General features: G+C 44.2%; 1 protein-coding gene across 2 annotated transcripts in view; it reads right to left on the minus strand.

The window, feature by feature from the left end:
- The window catches only part of samd11 (sterile alpha motif domain containing 11), a gene marked incomplete at its 5' end in the record, with an annotated part of 50,332 nt that extends 28,728 nt beyond the window's left edge, over positions 1 to 21,604 (minus strand). For both annotated transcript variants that reach the window (XM_079273883.1, XM_079273882.1), the window contains 4 exons: positions 1,645 to 1,754; positions 9,999 to 10,174; positions 19,676 to 19,767; positions 20,905 to 21,604. In XM_079273883.1, coding sequence (XP_079130009.1) covers positions 1,645 to 1,754; positions 9,999 to 10,174; positions 19,676 to 19,767; positions 20,905 to 21,604 — 1,078 coding nt within the window. The remainder of the gene's footprint in view (positions 1 to 1,644; positions 1,755 to 9,998; positions 10,175 to 19,675; positions 19,768 to 20,904) is intronic.
- Positions 21,605 to 22,151: the final 547 nt, after the last annotated feature.

The raw sequence follows: 22,151 nt of genomic DNA on the forward strand, positions 1-22,151 counted from the left end.
GATTGAAGACTTTTCTGTTTGCTGCTGCCTTTAATTGAACCACATTCAATTAATATATTAATCAATTTCCTGCATTTCTGCATTTTATTACTGTATTTTATTTCTTACACTGTTCTTAATTGCTTTTAAATCTCCTTTTCTTTTGCCTTATGTGTTGATGCTTTTAATGGTTTTAGGTGAAGACAAGTAAAAGAACTGCACAATATATCGCCATTTCCTTCGGGACCGAGTTCGTGCAAGGCGTACACTATAAAACGCAGATCGGCAGAGATCTTTTCCAGACGTGGTTTGTGTGCGAGTAATTGCAGAACTGCGGCAGTGTATGGTTGATTGCGTGCAGCGTAATGTCTCAGGGAGACATCGATTAAATCTCCTTTACTTTTTTGACTGTATAGATATAATCTGTGCATTCAGTACACTAGCCCTTGTATTTAAAGAAAAAGAAAAGAAACGAAGTTCATTATTAGGCTACAGACTTAAACAGGGTGAGCAGGTTTGGGAAAAGGAGTTGATATTTTAACTTTAGTGTGATTGCTCCTTTGGTCTTTGACAGGTGCCGTGGTGTGCTTGAGCGCGTGTGTGTGTGTGTATGTGTGTGTGTGCGCGCGCGCGCGCGCGCGCGTGCGTGTGTGTGTGTGTGTGTGAGAACGTGTGTGTATTTGGAAGCTAGCATTTCTGTCTTTGTTTTGAGGCTTTTCTTCAACACATACCAGAACATCATGTTGTGGTTGAATTAAAAGGGATCACTGATTGACCACTGATCTTTGGCTGTTCGTAGCCACATATGGACCAGAGAATGCTACATGATTGTAATTATGAACAGTTTAAACTGACCCACGTTTTTACATAAATATATAAAAATATATGACTGCAGGGTATTGATAATGTATAGATACTTCAGTTTGCTGCTGCCTTTCATTGAACCACATTCAATTAATATATTAATAAATTTCCTGCATTTCTGCATTTTACCACTGAATTTTATTTCTTACACTGTTTCTTTAATTGTTTTTAAATCTCCTTTTCTTTTGCCTTATGTTTTGATGCTTTTAATGGTTTTATGTGAAGCACTTTGAATTACCTTGTTGTTGAAATGTGCTTTACAAATAAACTTGCCTTGCCTTGCTGAATAGAGATATACACAGAGGCTGTTTTACAAACATACGTCTTTGAAGGAGACACAATATCCTCATACAAGCTACATGACAAATAGCTGTGATTAAATGCTGTCTGTGTTCTGTCTATAAGCCGTAAGAAAAGCTCTTAGCACGTGCATGGTTCCTCTGCTCACAAGAAACTGGATTAATGGCAAACAAAGCTATTTATTCAGCAGTAATTTAAAACAGGGGGTTTAACAAAAATCCTGGAGTGTGGCAGAGAATGTGGGAAGACCATTAAGTAATCAAATTGAGAGCGACCTCCAGGAATGAGTAATAAGCTTATGTTAAATTCCCCCAAATCACACAAATTATGGTAAATTAAATGGATAATGAAACGTTTACATATGTTACAGGAGATGTAAAGGGGAGTATATCATCAGTCTAAATGCAAAGGCAGAAAGAGAGACATTTAAAATAAAAGAAAAAGTAAGAAAACATCCTGGCAAACCTTTAAACACACACGCAGCATCACTGGGGGTCCTACCTGTGTGTCCAGTACTGGTGTTGTGGTCGGAGGCTGACTGGTCCTCGGGCATGCCGTGCTGTCTGGTGTGGTGCAGGTTGGAGATGATTGTAGAGAGGTCACTGTCACGACTGTAGTACACACACACACACACACGCACACACACACACACACACACACACACACACACACACACACACACACACACACACACACACACACACACACACACACACACACACACACACACACACACACACACACACACACACACACACACACACACACACACACACACACACACACACACAGAGGGAAGGGAGGGAGGATAAACACAGTTAGCAGCCCCAAAGAAACTTAATTCCACAACGCAATCCAAACCAGTGTGTGATAAATCAGCAGCGCATAAATTCATAATATTTCATGCACTATTACCACAAAAATCCTCCATCCAGACAGCACAGTCCAAACTCTCTAAAATACCTCGAGCTACAAGTGGCCGTCCTATCAACCGGCTCTTAGCTCCGAGGTGTGTAATACACTCTGACAGACTACCGCACCCAGCACTTTTGGGTCTCATCCCTACTCATCTTCCACACTAAGATGTATTAACGAACATATTCACAACTCATAAGTACTTTAGCAGCTTAAAACCTGATTATGGCTCTTTATAACTCGGGCCGCCAACTGCTGTTTTAGAGAAAATTGAATAATGCTAAAAGAAAGATGATGAAAAAAGAAATAAAGAATAACATTCATCCTTGAACATGTCTTACTTACTTATTAGTAATAAAATATCTAAAAGACAACGCAATGAATCTGTGTTATATGAGACTGGGCTTCGGGTCTTCTCTTCTACTGTCGCGCCTGCACTTCAACAGGAGGCCCTTCACAACAAAACTGTCCACAAGAGTCTCTCACACCCCCTGTCCTGTCCTTCAGCACCTAAAGGAGGATCAGGAGGCGGGTTCACAGATTAGGCCCAGATCTGGTTGGAGCCACGCTGCCTGTCCAAAGGCTTCACCAGCTGCCGTTCTTACCTCCCCACACCAGCAGACTCAAACAACAACCGTGTCATGAAGGAATTTCATTTGCAATCTGATTACCATCCTGGTTGCATTAAATGGCCCAATGAAGGGAAATAAGTGCTTAGCGTTTGAGAGGAGTATAGCAGCCATGCACCAATGTAGTTACAAGGTAATAGCAAATAGCTTGTGTGGTAGGAGAGGTACAGGGTTGAATATGTTTTAGGCAACACTCTGAATATAATTTACTGTTTACCACATGGAAGAACATCCCAAAGCCCAAATGAACAGGAAACTTCATGTACACTGATTTTCTCCACATAATACGCCTAAAAACATGCAGTTTTAAACATGTCAGTTGGTTGGTATCGCCATCCTCTCGTGTCAGTGGGAATCTCGAATAAAGGCGTAACTGGCAACTTTATTGAAAGCAGAGTCATCTATGAAGGGGGTCTGCTATGACACAGCAAGCACAGTTTATGGGACAGAAGCGGTGAATGGTTCTTAGCTGCCACCACTATGACGAGGCCACACTGTTTGCGGCTGCTGGATTTGGGTTTTTACAGTCCCATGATTACAGGCTCCTGCTGTAATGTCAGGCTGTCGGCTGCCAAGCTGTTTTCCACACGCTAACAGAAAAGATGGAGGAAAGCTCGGAGGGCCTAATGCCGGCCTCACCGGTCACCTTTCAGTCACAGAGAACCAATGACGCAGAGAACAGTCTCAGACAAAACAGACACCGCCGGCTGCTAAGCAAGGAGACGCTTGATTGGACTGTGACTGCAAACTTTTCAGACTAATGATACACTTCTTTTTATAGAGTGTAACTTGCTAAAATTAGTAGCTATCTGTGTCTGAGAGCCCAATGCTTTTTTTTAAAGACTAAAATGAGGTGCAGGGTTTAAAGTCATATAATGTTCTGCGTCACCCAGTGACAACAAAGCACAAATCACACACACTGCAGTTCACACGCGCCACTGTGAGCAACTGCAGCCAAATCCATCAACCAGCTAGCTACGTTATAACACCACCATCTGTCCATCATTTAAAGTGATCATGATAATGCCATCCTGAACTTCTCAGAGAGGTGATGGGGTTATTATCCCGTGGCGAAGTAGCCGCTCTAAGCCATGAACGGCAAGGACATTGTCAGGAGGGTAATTAGCACACTTTTCCTGAGCCGTCCCGCCTCGGCTTGTGCTAATGAGGTCCTAGCCCTATCCCTGCCCGCCCTCAACCCCTTCCACCCTTCTTTCTCTGGGTGGAGGCAAGGTCACACTCAAGCCCTGGAAGATGAGGAAGGGGGGTGTGGATGGTGTTTAAAACCCAGTCACCTGAGTCAGCGCTCCCTAAGGAGCTCCTAGGGCCGGGGTTAGCATGGAAGGACGGGGGCCTCGGAGAGGATGGAGATGGGTTGGGCTGGGGGGTGTATTGTGGCTGTCGTGCCTGATAGCAAAGAAGGACATGAGCTGCTTTCTTATCACCCAGGTGCACGCCGGAGACAATCATCTCATCCTCAGCTCATCCCTAAACCGGTCAATACCGCACCTCTCATCTCCGGCCACAGGACAGACACACTGACCCAGACACTCGGAAGACTAATATGTGTTAATACGCAACGTCTGTCATGGAAACCACTGGTATGCAGTATTACGGAGATGATACCGCAAAGCCTGTATGACTAACCACATTTCCACTAGGGCTGGCCATTAATTTAAAAGACTAAAGTTTAGGTGCCGATACCAAAACAACACACAGTTTTCATTTCCTTAGTTTGGGGAATATAATCATGTTTTAAGTCCTCTTTTATCCGTGGTAAATTAAGGTTGATTAAAGTGAATATATTGTCTAAACTTAGAAACTTTACTGCTTTAGGTCAGGACATTTCGGATCAAAGAATCAAGGGAAAAATGTCAAAAATTCAGACCATGGATTCAATGCTTGGAACTTAGATACTCGATACATTTCAGACAATAATTTCACTGCTTTTTCAATGCTTCTGGTCTATGAATTCAAAATACTCATCACTTATCGTAGTCCATACAATTCAATATTACAGAATGATGTAAATTATTTTTTCACAGTGATGGAAAGTAAAGTCTGTATTGCTGAATCATGCGTTTCGATAAAGCCAAAAAAATAAAAACTATTTCAGTAAAAACTGAATGTCTGCCAGATCATTTGTTGGGGCTCTTTCTTCTGTGAAGAAAATGTTGTGCTCCCTTCTACTATTACAGTAGGAGCTACTTTTCAAAATGGTCCAAACAACATGAAAAAGCTCTCCTCCTGGCGAAGGCTGTCGCCTCAGTGTAAATGCCCAGTATTGGCCCGCTGTGGCATTGGCACGCGGAGCTGAGGTGGCGGGGCTCGAGGTCACACTGTGAGTTGGCAGAAGCTGGCAGCCCAGGCACCCTGACGCCATGTCTCACACCACCACTGGGAAAGTGCTGACAGACAGACAGCAGGGATGTGAAGGTGGAGGAGTGGAGGAGGAGTGGGAGAGAGGGAGAGAGAGCGGGAGAGAGACAGAGAAGAGAGAGAGACAGGTCGCAAGCACTGTGTAACATCTGGTGCTCGCAGGTTTACTGTGTTCCCTCCTCTGCTCTCAAGACAACAGCCCGAACACAGAGCCAACTCCAACCGGCACAGTTGGCCCACAGCAACATTCAAATAGTACCAGGCAATATGTAATATTCAACACCCACAGCATGGTAAAATATGGACTTGGGCAAAATGCTGAAATAAAGAATGAATGAGTAAAGTTTCTCTGATGCTCTGAAGGGAAAACAATATCACGAAAGTCTTTTACTTAAGAAATGCCTATACGCTTTAGGCACGTGAAGCTTAAAGCAGGAATATTGATCTCTTCCGTATACGTTTTATGTTTTGTCCGATTCCTACAAGCTACGGAAACACAATTGTCATGCTGCTCACAGTTGGATCGAAAGGCAACCCCTAACTGGGAACCCTGCAAGCAGAGGGGGTAATGACGAAATAGAGAAATAGATACATAAATAACAGAGTAGCCTGGCTTCACTTGGGCTTCACTTCTCCCTGTTGTTCTTCTGTAAAGGCTGACATGAGGTCGATAAGGCAGCCAAGGGAGGAAAGAAAAGTACAATAGAACTAGTATGAGGTAAGTCCGCCATGTTGCATTGAAGTTCCCCTGCACTGAGCCATGCACACACTGCTGGCTTTACTGTTAATGTCTCCTCTGGCTCACACTTTATGAGCCATCATTATTACTTGTATCGTCTTTTTCTAATTCTGAAAAAAATCAACTGAAAAAGGGAAGTTGTAGTTACAGTGTGAGGTAATCCTTCTGAGCTTTCAAAGAGCAAACTGTTGTACTGTAGATCCCGTATGAAGCTAACGCTCTTAATATCTCCAGCTCATTCCAACATGCTGTATCACAGAACATGGACAGTCAACACTGTGTTCTTTACATGTGGACACGATGAACCTCGTGCTTCGATGCCAAATCTCAGACTAAATAGCTGGAACACTGCTGACTATCTTTTAGTTGCTGCTGTTTTGATAGGGCAGTGTTTTTTTTCCGTTGACTCCCTGTGTGGAAACAACCAACGTTAGCTGCTAGCCAACGCCCAATCAACTACTAAATTGCTGTGACTCTGTTGCCATGGTTGCCATGCGTGTAAACAAAGCCAAAAAAATTCTTGAAGCGGAAAGCTCCTCTAGAAAGCTATAAAACCTCCAAGCTCACTAATTAGTGCTTTAGGGGAGAGCCATTTCCAGTAATTTCACACTGTCCGTGACCTCCTACTGGCATAAGGCAATGACACAGTTGTTCAATAAAGCCAGAGGACAGAATGTCAAATGCAATAGCAGCTAACTCAGCATCACTGTCTCTCCTTCTCTGTGGTTATTGAACAGATTAAGTACAGAGCACTATTAACAAATGCGAGCCAATGCTGCTCCATGAAAACATCTATTTTCATACAGATAGGTAGGCTGTAAAGAGAAACTGAAAAAAGCCCTGTGCTGGTCAGTAGTAATATCAGATTCTTCTTAATGTTTATGAATGTAAGCTTCCGTTTGCTTCTAATTGTAGGAATCTGCCTTTTATATGCATGGACCTGCAGCAAACACGCCATGGTTTTCTCTCAATGAGTCCCAAAGCTCACACTTCCTAAACATTTCACGGGGGTAAAACTGGAGAAACACAATCAAGCAGACGACAATTCAAGGCGATAACCAGGTCTATCAGAAGTACGCCCACAAGGACTCCAACTGCAACCTTGCTGCTGAAGACAGAGACGTCAATCCAAAATAATGAGATGGGATGTTAGCAGGTTATTGTGAATTCAGTATGTTGCTTGTTTCAATCAGCTTTAATCCCCGCTGAGTGGAGGAGCACAGGACAAGATGGCCGTGACATGGGGAGGCCCAGTGTTTGACCCTCACAGTCGGTCTATGTTGTTGCTTTTGTAGGAAGAAGCATTTGCATAATGCAAGTGATCAAGTAGCAAAACTGAAAACTGCTTTCGCTTGTTTTGGTGAATGTTGATAACAATAATTGGTTTGGTGGATTTCTTTTGTTCTTTCTACAAGGCAAAAGCTGAAAGACAGACGTCAGCGGGCGTAACTTATAAAATCCATGTTGGTTGCCGGGGACTTACCCAGACTCTCAGTCAGCACTTTTCAATCAAAGCCTTGTTACGGCCAACTGAAACAAACACTAAGGTAGTGTTTTGCCCTTGAGTAAGACGGCAAAAAGTTCGGTATTAAATATTTAGTCCCCGAGATGAATCCATAAATCAGTGTTAACGAAAGTCCGATGCAAACGATCTGCAGCACTGATACCAAGGCAAAACACCAAAGGTGATAACACTAGATTTTGTTATCACCTTTCAGTTGTGTTAAATTAGACTTTGGTTCCGACACCCCAAGGAGCTTCTGTACAGAACTTATTGTGATAAAGATCATTTGGCAGCCTTTCAGTCTCTAGATGCTCCGTGTGCTTATTCAGCAGGACAAGAGCAGATCTGTGGAGCAGCAAGTAAACTAATTGTCTCTACAGCCAGCGAATATTAACATTAATCCGGTTAAAAGAAGGTGGACCGCTGTATAATGAACTTGAGAGGACGTCTGGATGAGAATGATGAGCGATGAAAGCAGCACTTATTGACACCGACATACAAATCCTCTTGATGCAAAAGCAGCCGCCTGAACTAACCAAACGATCTAGTCTATATCTAAAATAACAAATATCTATATGCAGAGAATGTCTAAAGTGTCTCTTAATGTAATGCCACCTGAAGTTAATTTGCTGCATGAAGAATTATGTTAGGATAAAAACATTTGGGTAAATAATTGCTGCTTTGATGTGCCCATGTCGATTAAAGTGCAGTTACAGTAGGTGTGGATGAGACAGCACAGATACGCTCACACATGTATACAGAGGCCCTTTATTTTTCACATCCATTGGCCAAATCCAATTTGTTAAGACCCTTCTACGACTCACTTACGAAGCTGCGGTCAATAGAAATCACATTTCCGTGATTGGACATCCCATTATCCCGGTCGTCCAGACTCGCGCTGGGGGATAAAGCAGGGCTGAGACGGATGCCCAGGACAGACCGGAGCTGCGGCTCCAGCGAGTCAGTCGCCTTTCAAAGGGTAAAAGCCTGACATATTAGTCATAAGTGTTCTTTAAATTCATTATCATCTTAACACGCCAGCGGCACAAGTGTCAGGGGGAGGGGAAGCCCTCTTAAATGAGGTTAGCGGATCCATTTAAAGCTTCACAGTTGCCGTGCTGTCCGCCGTGTCACACGCAAGTCTCAAGACGTAAAAAAAACATCCCCTCCTGTAATGAGGTTGGACGAGCTGCTTATAATACAGCTGGGGACTTTCTGAGGTTAATCAATGAACAGCTTCTGCATTATATCTGTCCATGGTCTGTCATGTACGTACCAAGTTTATTCCACATTGAAAATATCTTAATTTATGTCACTTAAAATGGATCAAACTAATGATTGTAAAAGGTGCAAATGTTTTTAAAAATCCCAACAAGGCCATCAGAGAGAGGGAGCGCCGTCTTTCAAAACCATTTCATTCATCTCAATGTGGTGACCTCACTGTAACCCTGCATGTGTGTATTTGCAAGTCTGGATTCAAGTGAGTAATCATGTTCATATCTTCAAACAGGCTCTGAGTAAAAGCGGTTCACATTTTTATGACAAACTCAATCTACTACAACTCCTCAGCACTCGTCTTTATCCATTTTGTCCATTTGTCGAACAGCAATTTACTGATTCACACTAAAATGAGACGTTGTTTGGTTAAAACAAACCAGACATTTTTGAAAACATTTGTGGTATTTTTACGGTTTGATGCCAACTAGTTGTCAAAAATAACATTGGGAACACTGACACAAAACAGACGTTCCTGTCAAGAATGTTGCGTCCCTCTTGATTTGATTAAAACAACAACAAGACTAAACTAGTGTGACGGATGAGGATCCAGAGACCGTGCATGTTTTTGAGGCAGCATATACAAATTCTCCTATTAATCTAAGCCTGGCTCACCAAGTCTTATTTTTTTTTTACTCATTTCATACCATGAGCCCTAAAATCTTTGGAAAATTTAAAGCGTGCTGCACAATGCATATCACAGTGATCATCGATTCCAAAGCTAGTTATTTCATAACCATTTCAAAACGTTCTTCACACTGAGGCTGAAAAAGTGCAATAACATGAGATGAAAACGCAACAGCAACATCTTATGAATGTTTCATATCAAACACTCGGTGATCAAACCGCTGCCAAGCACAGCATGGGATGCAATGAAGCAGACGCTGGTGACTCAGGTGACTCAGTCTTTCAATATCAAGTCACGACAGATACACGGAGACTTGGGAGGAGCAACAAAACGCAAATCAACAAACTAATTAACACATTCAACATTGGAGGACGCACCCTTCAATTAGACATCCCAAAGCAAACGCTGTAGGTTTATTTTTTAAACACGGTTCTTTGTCTGTTCATCTAAAAATGTGTCCCTAACAACTCTAAACTATCCTAAAAATCACTTTCAGTGACTTCTGAGGAGTCAAAAATGAAAAGTCCCATCCTTCTGCTTTCAGACAAAATCTGACAAAACAGAGGACTCATTACGATAAATAAGAATGCTTTGGCAACATTGTTTTTTTTTTAACTTTCATGCCAGGAAAGCTACATTGTGTATTGTATGTAAGAAGTCAAATTAAAAGGTCTAGGATATCAACTGGTATCTGGTATAACAACATGGAACCAAAACATGAAACACGCTTGGGCTGTCCTTCAAACTACATTGAAGTCATGACCATAGCAGTCACAGGTGCCTCACCTCTTTCTCATGATACTGTAATGCAACTCGTCCTCTTGTTTGATGTGGGCATGATCCCCACTGGCTCGCTCGCTGCCTTCACTGTCGTCACTGCTGAAGCTGGAGGCCAGCTCCTTCTTGGGCACCCGGTTGGGGGGAAGGGGGATGGTGCGTTTCTCAGCCAAGCGTCCACGGTTCTGCACAGCGAGACACAAAGACAAACGAGACTTTAGCAACAGGATTCATGTAGAACGTGTCAAATTGTTGAACGCATTCCTCAATTTGCTTGGCATTTTTTATGGATTTGATCATTCGCAAGAGCCCTTTGTATTTGGATTGCAGCACATTGAGTTCTCTCTGAAAATGTAAACTGGACAAATCAAGACTTAAATGCAAACGGATCTTAGTTTTACTTCGCAGAATTGACCCGATATTTTGTGTTCTGTTGTCCTGCTTACACTTTCTTACCTTCTGCAGTTGCCATGATTGGTATATGTAGAAAGATTGTGGAGTAGCTCTTGAGATTGCAATTTGATAAAAATATATATCATATATCCACACATTGAGTCAGATGTAACACATAACACTTCCTGTTAAGAGCACAGAAGTCTAAATAGTTGGCTTGAAGTGATTGCTAAACAGTCGAAATCATCCGACACTTCAAGGGATACAAGGATGCAAACTTGACCAAAATGACCTTAACAGTTAAGACAGCTCAATTGTATGAAGATAAACTACTGTAACAAAATGTACTTATATTTAATTAACAGTGTTACATAACATCCAGGTGTAAATCAGTTCAATTCGTGAGCACATTTGTAAGAGGTACTCTGGTCCAAAGGTCAACCGGGTATATCTGCATTAACAGAGGAGCTTCCTTTACAAACAAGCCGTTTCTTGCACCAGCACAAAACACTGAAGTCACGTTCGGTATACTTTTACTCTAAAACAAAACTCATGGGGAGAAAAGTTGGTTGGTGGTGGTTGGTTGATTTTGCTCCAAAGCTGCCAGGATAAGGCCGAGAACCGAAAGGATAAAGAGGAGAGAGCGGCCCTAGGGGCATCAGGAAGTGAAGCTGGGCGACCTTTAATGTGACCTGAAGAGGTCACTGCAGATTAACATGGTCCTATCACAGAGAGAAGATAGGAGGGGGAGAAAGAAGGGAGAGAGGAGCAGAGGAGCAGAGATGGAGGAAGTAGAAGAGATTGAGCCGGGGGAGGAAATTGGAGCACGGGACGGATAGGCCGAGGAGAAAAGTTAACAGAGAAGAGAGGGAGAGCAGATGCGGATTTGTACAGGTGAGAGAAGGTGAGAAAAGATACAGAAATTAAATCAAAACATGAGAGAGAGAAAGCGCCACAGAAGTAAGGTCTGTCCGGTGTGGAGTGGACTTGGATTTGAAACAATATCCCCCACCCCTCTCTCTGAGCTTACATCTCTACTCTTCCTCCCGAATGCCTTTATGCCCTCCAGCTATCCCTTCCACCACACGCAACCCCGCTCCTCCCCGCTCCCTCGCTCCTTCCATCCCAGGAAGCGCGGCAGCATGAGTGGCAGGCGGGGGCAGGAGGAGGGATTTGGGGGCTCCTAGCCAAGAGGCAAACAGGTGCAGCCCCTCTGGAGTCTCTCAAATGGCAGACATTAAAAGGAGTTGGGGGGGTGGAAGACAGAGAAAGATGAAAACATCCCCTAGGACGAGCAGGCCACAGAGTTCTGCACATTTCTCTCATTTCTCTTTTTTATCGTGCCTTGCCAGAAAAGAGGTTTTTTCCTCCTTCTTTCCCGTTGGAGCTTTCTACAAGTTCTGCTCCTGCGTTTGAGGACAGTGGATCACTTTCTGATACTTCTGCTACTTTCACACAAGGCCTCGCTGTAGGAAGTCCAACCGGGCGCATTAGAGGGAGGAAACAGGAGCGTGACATCACGTCAGAACAACACTTCTCCAATGATGCAGTTTCATCTGTGAGACACACATCTGTTAAATACAAATTCTCCACCTCCAAGTACAAGTCTCTTTACTGCTGTCTTCACATCGTCAGGGAAATCATTAAATTGCACACTACCCTCACTACGTACACACACACACATTTGCATGTACACTCTCACGAACACCTGTTCCTTAGAATTCCCCTCCAAACTAAAGCGGGGGATTTTACTTGGAGCATGCCAGCAAAATAGTGTATACAAGAATAGTTTGTCGAAGACCAGTCGTGACTGAGGCTGTGCGAGTGTGTATGAGCGTGGAGACAACCACCCACATGGCCATGACGTACCCAGGCTGACAGCCCCTCTCCCCCCCCCCCCTTCCTCCCTCTTCTCTCCTCCCGGAAAGCCCCGATCCTTTCTTTAGTGGCACTGACGCAGAACTGGGGGTGAGCTCCCACTGCTTCCGGCAACACTTCCGCAGCACGGGGGAGGGCTCTCCGAAACAAAACACGAAGCAAAACACACCCCTGGCAGCCCACGTAGGGCGCTCAAAGGAAGGGCGCCTGAACGTTCGGGGCACGTACGAGCACGCACAAACACGCAAGCATGTGCACAGAGCTGAGGCAACCTTACTGTGTGTGGTCAACCTCTTTTCAGCCATGGAAAAAAGTCTCTCATAAAAGTCCCACTAAAAGCACCTCTATGAATATCACCTCCCACGCTTTCTGTCAGTCTGGCAGCCAAGAAATATATCTGGCCTTCACATTCACACTCAAAAAGAGACACGCATACATACAGATACGCATGCATAGGGACACAATGACCAACTTTTTACACAATCTAGACAGACAATTGAAATGGTCGTATCAGTAGGCAGACACGAAAAACATTCAGAAACACTTCCCATCATATATTCAAATAATGCTCTGAAAATAACACTGGAAGTTGAACTTGATAACAACACTTGAATTAACATTAGAAATTGAACAGCCTATAGTGGATACACTGTAATCTGGGTCAACTAAATCTTGGTCTTTCAAGGGCCAAAACATATAACCTGCATTTCGCTGGGGTAGATATGGGTATTAAAAATCTCATATTTCGAAAAAAAAGCAATCTGGTGATTAGCTGGGCCGAGCAATGTGTTTAAACATCCATATATGCTCCTCTAAGTCATTTGGGTGGCGTAATTAATTAATTACTTAATTAATTAATTCATGGCAACTAAATTATCTTGTACTGAAAAACAATACACGCTAATATCACAGCTACACCTTGGCCAGTGAAGGCGGTAAATTCAAGCAGGAATTATAAAGCAATCTAGTGTTTTCTCTCTAAATTTATTTCAGACTTTTAAATGAGCTCTTGGTGGAAAAAGAGGACTAATAAATGTTGTTTTTTTTCTTCTTTCTCCTTGCATTTTTTCTTGAAAGGTGCAGTGCCATGCCGCTGGCTCAAACTAGCATTAGCGTGCACACACACACACACACACACACACACAGCGGTAGCCGGCCGTGACATTCCTGCAGCTGCGGCGCTCTCTCTCCCTCGCACGCGCCCCCCCAGCAATCTCCCTGGGGGACGAATGCCTAATGAGTCACGCGCCTGTCTGCCGTTACCTCGCAGCGTGTGTGCATGTGTGTGTGTGTGTAGGCGGGCCGACTTGGCGCGAGCAGTAGGGGAAAGGGGGAGGGGGGGATGAGGAGACGACAGAGAAGGAGCGAGGGAAAAAAAACCGAGCGAGAGGAGGGTGGGAGATGGAGGGGATGAAGCAGTCATTACCGTGCTCACATAACAGGGCCAAAACAATTTGCCTGCTCTGTGTTTGTGCCAGTCTGAGATCAAGTTCTTCACAAAACTCAAATTCTTACTTTTTCTTTACACCTCCTTATCTCTGACTCACAGGTCCTGACATTTTCACAGGTGCACCCATAGAAGGTGATCAGCGACTATTCAGTCAGCTTTCGTTAAATTGAGATCCCTCAGTACGCAAACCTGATTACTGTGGATAATCAGGTTAAAGTAATCGTTTAATTAAAGTGTTTACATGGTTTATAGCAACCAGATTTCCCCAGTAACCCAATAATAAAGTTAATATGTGTTTGAAAGGAAGGATAATGTCTCGGGATGTGTAGTCGCCGGTAGAAAAACCTCTTTATTAGTGCCACAAAACAAGAAGGATGGAGCGACTGGGTTGGTGTTTATGGTTTCCGCTTTGATGAATTTGCCGTGCACCTCACTACAACCTCTTTTACTTTGAGATAGTTGTGACATGAAAGTCGTTTTGCTGTCATCCCAAAATAATTCAGCTGTGTTCTTCTTCACCACTAGCCATGACAATGTTTGTTTATAGAAACACCCATTTGCATCTGCTGCACTTTCTGACCTTTCTGGTTCAGAATCAAACCAATGAACGAAATCAGACAAAAGGCTCACTATACTGTGCAGGCCACAGAAAAAAGTGACAAGCCTTATATTTGCCTAATCTGGTTGTAATCAAATTATTAGTGTGCACCGAAACAAGCTTACTGCAATATCAGCAAAAACAGCAAAATGTTATTAACGGCTGTAAATAAACTGCAGCTGTGAAATTAGAAACATGTTGAACTCTTCTGTTGTAAGAATCTCATGTCGACATTTACAGGCGGTATAGGAATAAATGCATTCTTCCACCAAACATTTTAGTACTGCCACACTGTATGGTCATTTATACAGTATACTAATTCCATATTTACACACACACACACATACGTGTAGGTAAAATCCTATAACTAGGGATGGCAGAATACACAAGCATAAAATCATTCCTGTGACACCCATCACTGCAATGTGTCACATTTTGCAAGTTCAAAGCAAAGATGGCAAAGAGTGACTTCTTCAACATTTGTGACAGGATATAGCAACCAACCAAGCAACATGAACACACATTTTTGTCAACAGGTGTGACTCGAAAACTCAAATTTTGCATGAGCGTCTCCAGCCATGTTACTCTACTGTACAGATGGGTACATTTAAGATGTATAACTAAAACACACTACAGAGCTTGGCTTTTATATTTTCAGTCGACTCTTTTATAAATATTAAATTAAATATAATAAATTCTGGTTTAGAGGAAGTCATGTAGAGGTACTTAAGATTCTGTTGTGATGATAAAGTACTGCCTGAGTGGCTCCACATGCTGCATTATGCGCATTATCCCATACATATTGCACAAACAACATTACATCAGAAATGCTACTTCAATAAATTTGCCTTGAGATCAAGCACGAACATTATCAAGAAAAACTTCTTATAAGTGCAAATGTACTTTGTACTTGGCAAAATAAATGTGATTCAGGATAACTGTGTGCGTGTGTGTGTGCGTGTGTGTGTGCGTGCGTGCGGTTTATGTACAGACTTTAGGCAACACTTGGTTGTTCAAGGCCGTGTGAGAGAAAGAGCAAAAAAGTGAGAAAGCACTGTAGGGCGGACAGGCATGCGACCGACACACAAACACACGCACACACACACACACACACACACACACACTCATGCGCTCCTGCACCCTCGGCCCCCACGCGCTGAGCCGAGCGGGCAGTTGCAGCCCAGTGGAGCGGCACAGGGCAGGGGGGGAGGGATGGGTAAGCATGGGGGGAGGGGGAGAGGTGCACAGAGGGCGAGAGGCGGCGAAGAGGAGAGGGGGGGGGCTGCTTGGGCGGCACTGGGAGGTCAGTGGCGGTGCAGTCAAGCGTGCCAGCGCGCCTCTGTCTCTCCTATTTCCCTCTTGTTTTTTTTCTCTCCTTCCTCCTCCCTTCTTCTCTCTGTGTTTGGGTAGGCCGACCGAGGCCGACCGAGGCCTCCGCAGGGACGCTTTGGGGACAGGTAACGACTGAGCCTCTCTCCCCCCCAGACAAGCACAGGGGACGTGGGGGCGAGCAGGAGGTTGTGGTTGGTAAATTCAACTGATGTCTTCTCTCTTGGGTTGGTCCCAACAAGTGTGAGCACAATGAGCATAAATTAGGTTGTGGAGGGAAAATGAAGATGAACTCACATGAACCCTCATTTATGCTGTAAAATGTAGCCTTAATGCGTCTTCAATCTTTCTCATGCTGACTTTTTAGCACATTATTATTAAACAACAATAAACACAATAAATGTGTACGCTAAATATGTTTACCATGGTTTAAATACACAGTACAAATCCAGAATATGATGATCAACAAATTCAGAACTTATCCACTTTATTACTACATCGCTGATAAACTTTGCAAATGATGATATAACTGTACAACAGCAATGCATTTAATGACTAGTAATCCTGTGTTTGTATACATTAAGTGTGCCTGTTTGAGTGTACTGATGGACGAATGAGTAAAACTATGACAGGACATTACTGCCTGCAAAGGCCTGACGTGACAGAACATGAATTTAACTATCAGAGGAATCTCGCTTTTGGGTTTTTTGTGGTAAACTGCATTTGGCCGATAGACAGATGCTCCAACTTATTTCAGCTGCCTGTTAACAGGGTCCGCGCACACGTGCATCCAGTCATTTAGTGAGCAACACTTTGAGAAGCTCACACAGAGCATGTACACACATACACATTAAGCTCTGACATCTTGCTGATATGCACTCTAGTGGCTAATGGCTTATTAAACTGTTTATTTTAACCGGGTTATTCATAGACAGAAAGTCAACAAGAGGCTCCAAAGAGTTTTTTTGCAAGTGTGTGTGTAAGACTGTCACTGTATTTCTATTTCTACATATTCCGATTCGTATTGATCTCTATAAGTGGCATTGAGCCCTACAATGCACATATCATCAGAGTCTTACTTAATCTCTAATGTGTCCGATGCTCACGGAGAGACGCACACAGAAGTGCGTAAACACACTCGATGCGACCACAGTTCTGTACACTTCTGGGCCAATGGCCGATTCCGGTGTTACCATAGCAACATAACCTCAGCAACACACACGCACAAACACACAAACATGTGAAACAGAAGCAGTGGACAGTAGGCACACCTCCACGTCACATAACAGCTCAACTGCTATCATTTCACTCAATATGTTGCACTTTGATTTTAATAATCTTTCTTCCCCCTTAACACGATTATGAAAATGTGATGAGATAGAAGATAAGTTTGTGTAAAATTGTGTATGTCGTTGTGTGTGTGTGTGTGTGTGTGTGTGTGTGTGTATTTAATTCCACTTTGCAAGAGGAGCCCTTGATTGAAAGAGGTCTTTACGAGCCGGAGGAGGGGAGTGTAATTTCCTCCCGGCCTCCGCCAGTTCCGCTGAAATAACAGAGCAGAGGAAGCCCAGCTCTCCCGGGAGGAGACGCACGCACGAACACACACACACACACACACACACACACACACACACACACACACACATGCGCACACAGCAAGCGGGCGAGTCAAGCCAGCCATCGCGGGCGTACAAATATTCACGGACATGCACGTACTGAGACACGGATACAAACTAACACAGACGTGTACAGACAAAAACACAAACATACAGAGCCAAGAAAAGAAACTTGCATCCATAATCTTGAGTATTATACGTGCAAAAAGAATGACATGCAGTCCAAAACGCACAAAATAAGCAACATCTAACGATACCAATGGGCAACTTTAACAATAATTTAAGTGAAGAAATAATTTAAGCACTTGATTATCACATAACATGCTTAATAGCAAGCAAATACACCTCCAAAGGTACCATCATCGTGTCAATAAGTGTGGACAAACATCATCAACATATTTAAACGCTACACTGTTGGGTGTAACAACAGTCGCTTTGTTATAAACGGGTCGACGCAGCATATTAACTTCCATGAGCTCTGAGCAGGCAGGTGAAAAGTCTTCCCACCAGCTGTTACACTTTCTTATAATCACTTGCCTCATGCCTATAAGATCTCACAAAGTTCAGCCATCAAACTTTGAAAATCAATGACTGCATGAGGTCATTTGTCTGAGTAGGCAGGCATACAGTGTGTAGCGAACAAGTGAGTGAGAGAGTGAGCAGTGTGTGTTGGTGTGTAGTGAGAGAGAGTGAGAGTGAGAGTGAGAGTGAGAGAGAGAGAGAGAGAGAGAGCGAGAGAGAGAGTCAGAGAGCTCATCAGTGAGGGAGTGCTGGCTGCCATGCCCTGAGGGGAGTCAGTGGGGAGAGAGGGAGACGCCAGTACAGGCCATACAATCCCCTCTGTCCTCCCTCCTCCGCCTCACCCTCACCGCCTCGCACGGAGCTGCCAACATACTTCGCCTGTGTATGTGTGTGTGTGTGTGTGTGTGTGTGTGTGTGTGTGTGAGAACGTGTCACGGTGGTATTCACTTGATGGGTTTGAATTCAAGCTTCAGCACCGGACAAGGAAAGGAAGAGAAGGAGAGAGGGCTACAACAACAACCTTAAAGCTCTCATATCCCCATTTACGTCAGTAACGAAGTTTCACTACGTTACAGCTGTAATTAAAGTGCAACTGTACAAGCCCTAGCAAGCCAATCACTGATATCTGCGATGAGCCTTGAACATGAGCAAACATCAAACCCTTCAGTGAAAATGAAGACGTGTGTATTTCTACTATTTGTTTCGCCTGCACCCTACCTACCTCAGCCAATTCGCCGAGCTGAACCCGATGTGTCAGGGAACAGGTCTTCATTTGTGGCTGTGAAAAATGTCACCAGTTTACCTGTATCACTCAAACACCTCCGGCTTATCTAAACCGCCTTTGCCTTGCGTGCCTCGCCCACAATAATCAGCAGTAGCCACGCTCAGTAGCTCGCAAAGCCTCTTACACCCTTCCCTTAAGATTAGTGCTTGAGAGCGCCGACAGATGCGCTCCGTGGTGATAAAAACAGACGCTCGCAAAGACACACACACACACACACTCACACCTGTGTGAACAGATTTGGCGACGGTGAGCCGGCAGTGTGCTTGCTTAAAGCTGACACACAAACACACAGAGCGGCGATGCTGTAATCATGACACACCTGCGAGGCCTCAAGGTTTGGCATTGTGCCCCTGGCCTGAGCCCTGAGGGACGCACTAGGCAAACAAAAGTTCAGCAGCCAGGTGAGGAAACGGATACAAGGGACAGAGGAGCCCGACCAGCAACACCTAACAGCCACACTGGGCAGCTCAATGCCTCTGAATTAAAAGGCTGTTTGATACTCAGCATCGGTGAAAGGCTGAAAGTGGATTTGATATTCATGCTGAGAAACATTACCATCAAAGTTGACACGTGTGCCTGTAGGGTCTTCATCACCAAGGTTACAGACAAAGACAATGCTCCGACATACACTCACCCACTGTTTCATGTATGTGAAGCTGGGCGACACGACACAACTGTCTCAATGAAATGTTCGTATGCCTATCCTGCTTTCACACAAGCTCAACTAAATCTAAATTCATTTTTGTATAACTTTAAGCACAAGCAGTCATCACCACCAAGTCAAAACAATAAAAAACATTTGTTGTGAGCAACTATAAAAACACTCATTTCAGGCTTTACCACAATATTACAATCACAAATACTTGTTTTCACGCATATATTTGCATATCTTCCAGCTGTGTCTGCATTGAGCCCTTTGACAACTTACAACCTTCACCAATGAGACACATTCTTGACGACCACAATGAACCATCTGGGATATTTTAACTCCTCATGTTCTATGTAATGAACATCGACAGCATAGAAGTCAAACTAAAACTATATTTTCCACGGCGCTTCTCCGAGTTAACATATTGACTTTAGAAGCACAGGGTAACACCAACACAATGTTCTTACCACTGGAGATGAAATCCGACAGCCAGGGCAGTCACAGATCGGAGGGTGCACCTGTAAGATTCCTTTGGACATAAGAGTCTTGAGACTTTTCCCTGGAAAAACAAACAAACAAGAGAAACGCTTTCAGTAAATCCCAACCATATTCTCCAGCCATCAAACTCATCCCCCCCGTGACACAGCATGCGATAAGGTATTTGTCAACTCGCTTGAGAATTGGACCTTTTCTTCAGCCCACCCTCTCAGGACTCAAAGTTTTCATGACAAAAATCTTGTCAAAAACCCTCCAATCAACACATGAACTCTGAAGAAGTCAGTCTCTGCTGACAACTTCACTTATCTCTCGACTTTTTTTGCATCGAAGTTTAAATCTATTCATAGGTCAAGTGTTGTGAGCCAGAGAGACAGCAGCCTACTGTCATCTGTCTATATGAATCGGTATATTAAACTATTAGGCTACCATTTTTGACCTGGGGGCGACACCCTCCCCCAACACATCTTAACGCGTGTCAGTTCTGCCTGAGTAACCTTGTGTGTGCGCGTGAGTTTGTGTGGAAAGGGGGGGGGGGGGGGGGGGCGCACCATGCGGAATTATTGTTTAAAAATACTGCGCTAAAGAGGTCCACATAAAAACACCGGAACAGTATCACTGCATTAATGCTGTCAAGGTTATTGTACCGGAAAAACGAACAGATACCGTCTGTGGATAAGAGCAGCTTTACAATTAGCCTAATATTTAGTTAAATATATAATTGTTTGCAAAGACATCACATGTATCACAAACGGTGGCGTTGAGTGGACAAACAACGCGCTAATTAAAAAAAATAAAGCCCCTCAAACCTAACGTGCGATGCGTAAAAGTGCAGCTGCACCCTAACGGAACGATTCATCTCATATTGAGGAAAAACACATTTCAACTGTCACGCGATGAATTCTCTATGTCTAACTTTTCACCTCGGTCCCAGTGCAGCCTACTCCAAAAAGCCCGGTTTGGTGTATGGTCGCAGCCCAAACTCTGTGTCAAAGCCTCGGCGGGTATGCGGAGGATATGCGCCTCTTTTTTTCATCGGTCTCCTTACGCACCGATTGCTGTAACCCTTTCACTCCAAAACTCAGCACCGAACCACGAGACCCAACTTTGTACACAGAATAAGCGGCGGCTAAAAAGTATTGAATTGATGGTGAGGTGTCCATCTCCAACGAACCGTGAGGACAGTGAATGTTATTCTTACCTTTGTGTCTAATACTGCGTTTCCAATCTTTGGCGGTCTCTCGTCCACTGACAAACTGGAACTCGTTGGGGGTAAGCCACTCGCCCCTGTATTTAATCGAGGGTCCCTTGCTACCTTGACACAATTTGTTGATATAAAGCAAAGCCTTGTTCTCCCCACACTCCACCTCGATGCACGGCTCCCCGTTGTCGAAGAAGGGCTGAAAGTCGGGGATGGAGGAGAACCTCTCCAGCATTAAGTCTTCCGTGTGATGGTGGAGGTGCTGGTGATGCAGCGCCGAGTCGTGGAGCCCCAAGTACGCACGGTGATGGGCGAAAATATGGTCGTAGGGCGGCGGATGCGGGGTCACCACGGAGATAGCGGTGGCATTTAAAGGGGCCAGGTATTCGGACTGGTTGAACGCAGTCAATGCCATGTCGTCTCCATCCAGCCTCTCCTTCTTGATAGCAGGCATGTTCGTGGGTGCCGAGCTCCGGTAAGAAGTGAAAAGCTGCTCGCCCGATCCAACTTCAGCGTCCTCTCCGTCTGCGAGTTGGGCTGAGCCAGACTTGGAGACGCGCCGCTTGGTTTTACGCAGAGCCCCCGTGTCGCCGTGAGACAGCGGTCTGGTGAAGTTGCCGGATAGATTCCCATTCAGTAGTTTCCAGCTCGCAGCGGCAGCAGCGCTCTCCGCCAGCCTCACAGCTTCTACCTCCCACATTTAATCACACTCGGTCTGTTAATACCTGACATGGTGAGCCCTGAGCCGCGGACATTATGTTACCTATGGTGACCATTACCACTCGCGGCTACCCGTCGTGTCTCTTATTTATTTGCCTTTGGGGAAATTAGAAGTAGCCTGAAGATTATTTTTAACATACATATTCACCGAGATACAAAAAATTAGAATCGGCTGTGCGGTCTTAGAAAACAACGCACATCGATTCAGTTATTGGGAGTTTACACGTGGCCAAGACACCAATCCGCAGCCAATGAAGACAATAAAAAAATAAACTGATAATAGTACATTTCTTCTGTTACCTAAAACAATGTGGCATATGGCAGTAATCAGAACCACAAGCCGGACATACCCGGCTTGATATCCTTGAGTAGTATTTGCACAGCATTAATACAGTTGAAAGTTTACAAAGAGTTGTTTTTAACCCCTGTGTATGTCGTTGAAGTCACGCTGAAGTTCACAAACCCAGACCAAACAATATTTGCACTCTCCGCCGCTTCTCAACTTGGCCCATTTAAACAGCGGAGGC

Source organism: Melanostigma gelatinosum, assembly GCF_949748355.1.
Source record: "Melanostigma gelatinosum genome assembly, chromosome: 8".
Classification (NCBI taxonomy): Eukaryota; Metazoa; Chordata; class Actinopteri; order Perciformes; family Zoarcidae; genus Melanostigma; species Melanostigma gelatinosum.